The sequence below is a fragment of the Mycetomoellerius zeteki genome, unplaced genomic scaffold, assembly GCF_001594055.1.
Source record: "Mycetomoellerius zeteki isolate Tzet28-1 unplaced genomic scaffold, Tzet1.0 scaffold194, whole genome shotgun sequence".
Lineage (NCBI taxonomy): Eukaryota > Metazoa > Arthropoda > Insecta > Hymenoptera > Formicidae > Mycetomoellerius > Mycetomoellerius zeteki.
Window position 1 is genome coordinate 178,387 of NW_017256896.1, and position 7,330 is coordinate 185,716.

General features: G+C 35.0%; 1 protein-coding gene across 1 annotated transcript; it reads left to right on the forward strand.

Moving 5' to 3' along the window:
• Window positions 1–394: 394 nt before the first annotated feature.
• On the forward strand, window positions 395–1,237 carry LOC108722076 (uncharacterized). Its single transcript, XM_018446987.1, has one exon. It carries the CDS (start codon window positions 395–397, stop codon window positions 1,235–1,237), a length of 843 nt encoding a protein of 280 aa, XP_018302489.1.
• Window positions 1,238–7,330: the final 6,093 nt, after the last annotated feature.

The following is a 7,330-nucleotide window of genomic DNA, read 5'->3' on the forward strand; positions in this document are numbered from 1 at the left end:
TCTACGAATTTAAAAAAAAAAGTTACCCTCCGATTATACATATATATTAGGAGCCGAGATAACCATTTTTTTTTCAAAATATCACTGTGGCTTTAATTTTTAAGATTAAGAGTTCCTTCTAGTATCAATTTGTTAAGAAAAATTTGAATTTGCTGTTAAAAAATTGTTGAAATTTTTGCTACCGAAAAAGTTTGTTTAAAACTATTGGAAAGTTGAGGAACGCGAACGAGGCAGCGCGCCGAGCGGAGTGGGGGAAGCCGCCGCGCGGTATTGTGAGGCAGACCGGGCCGCTTGGCGACTCACGCGTACCTGATTTCGTGCGTTAAAATTTGCTAAACTTACATTTTCTCGGCAATAAATTGACATAGAAAGATGATTTTTTTCTGAATTTCTGATGATTGCGCTGAACGCTGGATGGAACACTAGATCTGACACAGAGGAAGGACACTTTAATTTTTGCGTACCGCTCAGCATGCTGTTGGGCTTTTGCGAAGATTACAAACGCCTGATCGTCAACGTTCGCCACGAATTGATTTTGATACGAGCGCACAACGACAATAATTGCTTGGTGGGAAATCCTGTGACGGAGTCTGAAATTGAATTATTTAAAATACAGTGGCGGATGCCTCACGTTGCGTTGAACGAGATCAATAAATTATCAATGCTGCGAGCATTGGAAAGAGGTCGTTATCTGAGCATGAGTTTTCGCTCTTGGGATCTGTACGAATATCCTCTGTTACAGAATACGACAAAGCATTCATGGGCCGTCAAAACGGCGGCTCAGCTTGAGAAGCCGCGATACGTTATCTTTGCTCTGCAGACCGGTCGAAAGAATGTCATGTCAGAAAATGGTAGCGTGTTCGACGATTGTAATTTGAGTAACGTGAAACTTTATTTAAATTCAACGTTTTATCCGTACGACGATTTAAATCTGGATTTTGACAAAAAGAGATACGCCGTCCTGTTTGATATGTACGCCCGTTTTCGTAGAGCATATTATGGAATCGATTGCTTCGAAACGCTACTCAACGTGCTCTCATTTACCAAGGAAGGACCTTTTGTGGTCATTGATTGCTCGCGACAAAACGAATCCGTCAAGAGTGCCACTGTGGACGTACGCATAGAATTTGACTGCAAGGAGAATGTGCCTGCAAATACTACAGCCTATTGTCTCATCATACACGATCGCGTGGTTCAGTACAATCCGTTGACCAACGTTGTGCGCAAAATCATCTAAGTGCACCTAAGTCTCCGACACGCTATAAAATATATGATTCATCGAAATCGACCGCAGTCTTTTTCTTCTCGACGACATGTCCGTGCCAACGTTCGTGAATCTACAAGGATTCATCGTTAACAAGAGAGTCGTGAAGGAAGCGGCGGTTCTGAGAAAAGGAGCTATTCTCTCTCATTGCATCTTTACATGCCCCATGTCATGGAACTTTTTGACAAAATCCGAAAAATATTGTGCTTCCTGGTTGAGTGCTTATCACCATGGATTGCAATGGGAAGACGGGACGATCCCGTACAGCATGGTGAAACGCTTGATTACGATGACTGTAATTGGTGAGGAAGAGAATAACGCCAATAAGGCTCTTGTATACATCAAGGGACGTGAAAAACGTGAATGGTTGGCGGATATACTCAATAACGGCGACTTGACCGTTGAGACTCTGGATACAGATTCCGAAGATATAGATTCATTACATAATCTAGATGTTACGAATACTATGCGATGTGGAAAACATGTTAAGAATTGCGCTTTACAAAATGTATTTAAAATCTACAACTGGTGGTCGCAACGCCAAAAGGAATTGTATCGAGTTTAAAAATAAAATATGAGATTTTTTTTTTAAATATATTTTAATTTCTTTCCCTTCCCTGTAATACATGTAATATATGTATGAACGTATGTAAGAACGTAAAAAAAAACGTAAGTAAGAACGTAAAAAACGTATATAAGAACGTATGTAAGAAAGTAAAAACGTATATAAGAACATAAAAAAAACGCAAGTACGAACGTAAAACGTATGTAAGAACGTAAAAAAAACGCAAGTACGAACGTAAAAACGTAAGTATGAACGTAAAAAAACGCAAGTACGAACATAAAAAATGTAAGTACGAACGTAAGACGTATGTAAGAACGTAAAAAAACGCAAGTACGAACGTAAAAACGTAAGTATGGACGTAAAAAAAACGTAAGTACGAACGTGAAAAACGTAAGTATCAACGTAAAAAAACGTAAAAACGTATGTAAGAACGTAAAAAAAAAACGTAAAAAAACGTAAAAAACGTATGTTTTTTACGCCGAAACATCGACACTTCTCTTAAACGCATCGTGACACGTTACCAATCTGACAGTATATATAGACAGTGTACAAAGTTTTTTTTCATTCATTCGTAAGCTTCAGTTACGAGCGTTAAGGCACGGACAAAGTAAAAGAATATATACGTCGAAAATCGATCGAGCACAAGGGATATCGTCGCTTGTCACCAAGTCCACCAAGTCCCCCACCATCGAAGGAAAAAACTAGATGTTCAGAATATCCTGGGGAAAAAGCATCATCGAAGGAAAAGTTAGATATTGGGAATATCCTGGGGAAAAAGCATCATCGAAGGAAAAAGTTAGATATTGGGAATATCTCGGGGAAAAAGCATCATCGTCATCATCAACGTCATCAAAATATAAACCATAATGTATGTACGTATGTACATATAAACGTAGATAAACTCACGGACAAAGGAAATACGTTATAAAACGTGTCGCGACACGTTCACAATTCTTGGAAATAGGGAGACCCTCTTTGATTTCAGACCATATACATACACAATTTACGTGGATGCGATCAGTCTTGCGATACCTGCTTGTAAGAATGGTTAAAAAATATTCTCCACCAAAAAAAGCAGCGCATCGAACGACGTGAAGAAGGAATATAACATGTAAGTTTCAACATTCTATATACAAAAAACGTTTTTTCAACATTATTTACAACATAATTGCATTACACAGCATGAAGCGTCGCGCGGTGCGCTTACTGAGCAGACGTTACGACTTGACGGCTACGGGCTACAAGTATTTGGAAATTGGAATCAACGTTGGTCCACCGAGTTACGTGGAAATCCCTCTGGGAGATCATCGCGGACACGAACTGTCGCTGTCTCTCGAAACGTGGAATGGCTTCTACGAGCAGCGATGGAATATCTACAAAATGCTTCGAAATGAATACAAGGACAATTTTATAAGCGTTGGACCGCTAAAGGGTGATTTACACGGTGCTGCTTTTATTCGCTTTGAGCAAACTTCTTAATTCGTCAGCGAATTCGCTGATGAAAATTTCTTCTAGACGCTCGTTTTTTATTCACTAGCGTCTAATATTTTGAAGAAATATTAGACGCTAGCATACGATAGTCGCTGCAACTAGCGGTAATGAAGTTGAACCATGTTCAACTTTAGCGCTCTCGTCAAGCGAATAGCTGAGCGAGTGAGAACGGCCATTCTCAAAAGTCATGGCGCCACGAAAAGACGCTATAAAAGCTGCTGTTATACTTTGTACACGAGCATTGCAAGCTGAAATTCGCAATGCTATAATAAAACGGAAAAGAAAAAGAAGGCTGTGGGTCCGCAAATGGATTTATAGGAGACCAACTCTAGGTGCATCAAATAATCTTTTCAAGGAATTGGCATTGGAAGATCCAGTCGCATACCGTAAAGTATTGCGATTAACACGTGAAAAATTTGAGGAGCTTTTGGAAAAAGTACATCCACTTATTCAGAAAAAAGATACTGCACTATTTGTACATTTCTGCCAGAGGTTCTTGATGCAATCAAGCAAGTATTGTAGGACTATCTGAAGGTAAGTCTTAAAAAATGTATAAACTGAAAAAGAGTTTCCTAAATCTTAATACATATTTATTTGAATAGTACTAATTGTAAATAAATGTTTACTTACAGTAAATAAACGTTTACTCAATAAAAAATAATTAAATCGAATTACTTGAAAAAATTACAGATTATATTCTAAATTGCATCTAAAAATAATACAAAAAAATTACACTCTCCTTAGAGTGACCACAATCTAAGATTTTATTTAAAAAATCATTATTATGTTATAATTTTGAAATAAATATTAATTTTTTAAGGAAGAAAAAATGACTTTAGGAATATATTTTTTCACATTTTTATTTTTAAATTGGTATTACAATTTCTCCATGCCTAAAGAATATAATGTAGTTTTAAGTACAATACATATCAAATTTTGTTGAGGAAACTCTCTATTCACAATGGAATGTTTAACAGAAAACATATTTCTTTGATTAAAAAAAGAAGTCTGTTAATTTTAATGATAAGAAACGATAATATTGAAAAAAATTAATAATTAAAACCTTATACCATATTGAATAGATAGAAGTTTTAATACTCTTTTGATTAAAAAATATCAAGATTGAGAAAGTTGGAACAAAAAATCAGATTTTTGCAAAAAACTATCTAGCAATTCAGTTCACATGCTTTTATAAAAGAAACATCTTTTCTACTATTTAAACATGCCAAACGTTACAATGTCGTCTTTGTTATCAGTAGTTTTATTGAGATCGATGATCTAATATGAATGTCATAGAGTTATCTTAATTTTCAGTAAGTTGATCGAGATCGATGATTTGCTTGGATGTAGAGTCATCTTTATTTTCGTCAGTAAATTTATCGAGATTCATGATTTGCTTGGATGTAGAGTCATCTTTATTTTCGTCAGTAAATTTATCGAGATCCATGATTTGCTTGGATGTAGAATAACTTTTATTTTCTTCAGTAAAGTTATCGAGATCGATGATATGCTTGCATGTAGAGTCATTTTTATTTTTGTCAGTAAATTTATCGAGATCGATGATCTGCTTGGATGTAAAGAAATTTGACAATATCGAGGAATGTGAAGAATAAGAAGGATCTGGTGGTAAAAGAAGAGAATGTTGTGGTGGATAGACAGGAGGTGAATAGGAAATGGGATATGATGATGAAGAAGAAGGATATGGTGGAGAGAAATATGGTGATGTAGAGGGAGAAAAATGTGGTGATGGAGAGGGTGAAGGATATGGTGAACAATGACTTGGTGATGCACTCAGTTGGCTAATACTTGTGTGGGGAGTAGAAGGCCTAGAGTGATAGCTGGGAACAAATGAAGAATATCTCGATGTATCTTGTGAAGGAGATCGATAATAGGATGAAGGAAATACTTTAGGATTATATTGCGAACCAGACAAAGATTTCATGACAACGTTTGTAATAACGTCTTGAATTTCTCCTCTAAGCATGACAGACCAAATGGGAGGCAAAGAACTGAGTTGAGTAGCTATATATCGACCAAATTGGTCGTTTTCATTTTCTTCATTTGATAGCTTACAAACAATATCATCAAGATGTTTCATAGCATTTTGTACATCGTTATCGATAGCTGGACTTGTCGGTTGCTTCCTCTTTAAGTTTTTTTAACTTGCTTATTGATTTTTTCTAATGTATCACTCGATATGTTCCGTCTTCTCTTATCACCTTCATCATCTTTTGTTTGTTCTGGAATATTGCCTGTTGTCATATCTGAGACATTTTCTTTATTTCCTTCTGTGGAAGTTTCAAAGTTGAATGACTTCATCGTAATTTTCGAATTCATCAAAAGACTCGTCTTGAGATTCCTTTGTTGGACGATTACAGTCTTCATCCTGTTAATGAATAAGAGATATTTTATTATATAATTAAAAAATTCATATTTTCTGATTTGTAAAAAATTCACATTATTTTCTTTTAGCCACCATCTACATCAGAGGAATGGAAACGCATAATGAAAGGATATGAGACACGGTGGAACTTTCCCAAATGCGCAGGCACTATTGACGGAAAACATATCGAGCTAATACGCCCAGCCAATAGTGGCTCTGAATTTTTCAATTACAAAGGAACTTACAGCATTGTCTTATTTGCTATGGTAGATGATGATTACAATTTTACGTTTGTTGATATAGGAACAAATGGTCGAGCAAGTGACAGTGCCGTTTTTAAAGATTCAAAACTTAATCAGGGATTAGAGAATAAGTCAATTGGTCTCCCAGAAAATGCAGTGATTGTTGGAGATGACGCATTCCCTTTGCGTACCAACCTCTTGAAACCTTACAGCAGGAGATTACTTTTACTGAAAAAGAACTTATTTTTAACTACCGATTATCTAGAGCAAGACGTATTTCTGAAAACACTTTTGGCATATTTGTATGGAGATTTGGTGTATTTTTACGATCAATAAATCAGACTCCTGACAGGGTGGATAAAATTGTTTGGGCTGCATGTGCAATCCACAATTGGCTCAGGAAGACTTCTGCATCAATGTACTTACCACCCAAATCTGTTGATACGGAAGATATTATTACTAGAGATATTATTCCAGGACAGGGGCGAAGTCAAGTGAAAGAGTTTGAACATGTTAATTTAAAAGGTTCTAACAATTACAGTTTTGATGCAAAACAAGTCAGAAAGCGATATGCTGAGTATTTTGTTGGAGAAGGAGCACTTCCGTGGCAGTTAATGAAAATTGGAAGGAAACTTTAACTGTATAATATGATGTTATGTATACCTTTATCTCTGTTTATGATAGATAACTTTTTAGCATGAATCCTAGAATTGATCCTGATTTCATTTTCTTTGCATTGCATTAGATTGCTAAATTATAGTAGGATATTAAATAAAACTCTGATTCATTAATCAAAGTTTTTTCTGCGAGACCAAATGACTTTCTAATTATTTCCAATTATATGTAAAACAAATAAAACTTATTATCATATTCGATGATGATTGCCTTGTACTGGTGACTTCTCGTAGAAAAGAATCTGCTTGATCATACCAAGTTAATCTTGGAACATACAAAGAATCTGGATCTGTTCCACTCTTTTTGCTGTTCTTCACTTTTTTAAGTTCCTTCCTGTACGTATCTTTAATACTCTTAAATCGTACTATAAAAATAAAAGCAAAGTCTCAATAAATGTGTGTTACTAGTTTATATTATTTAAAAAACCGTTTTTATCTTATTAAATTATTGTAAATTTTTAAGCAATCACGAAAAGAAAAATATCATTTACAATAATGGCACACTTTCATTATCCATGATAATTGTTCTAGAAAAAAAATTATTTAAAAATCAGAAAAGAACAAAAAAATTTCCTGTATGAGAAACATTACTATATTAAAAATTAAAGTAAAGTGAAAAGAAAAGGGAAAACGATAAATAATAAAAAGAAGAGTAAAAAATGAAGGTATGTTTGTTTATAATTAAAAATGGAAAAATAAGTAAAAAATTTC

Bases quoted from the DNA above. Each gene is read 5' to 3' on its own strand.
- LOC108722076 (XM_018446987.1), top strand. From the start codon at position 395: ATGATTGCGCTGAACGCTGGATGGAACACTAGATCTGACACAGAGGAA.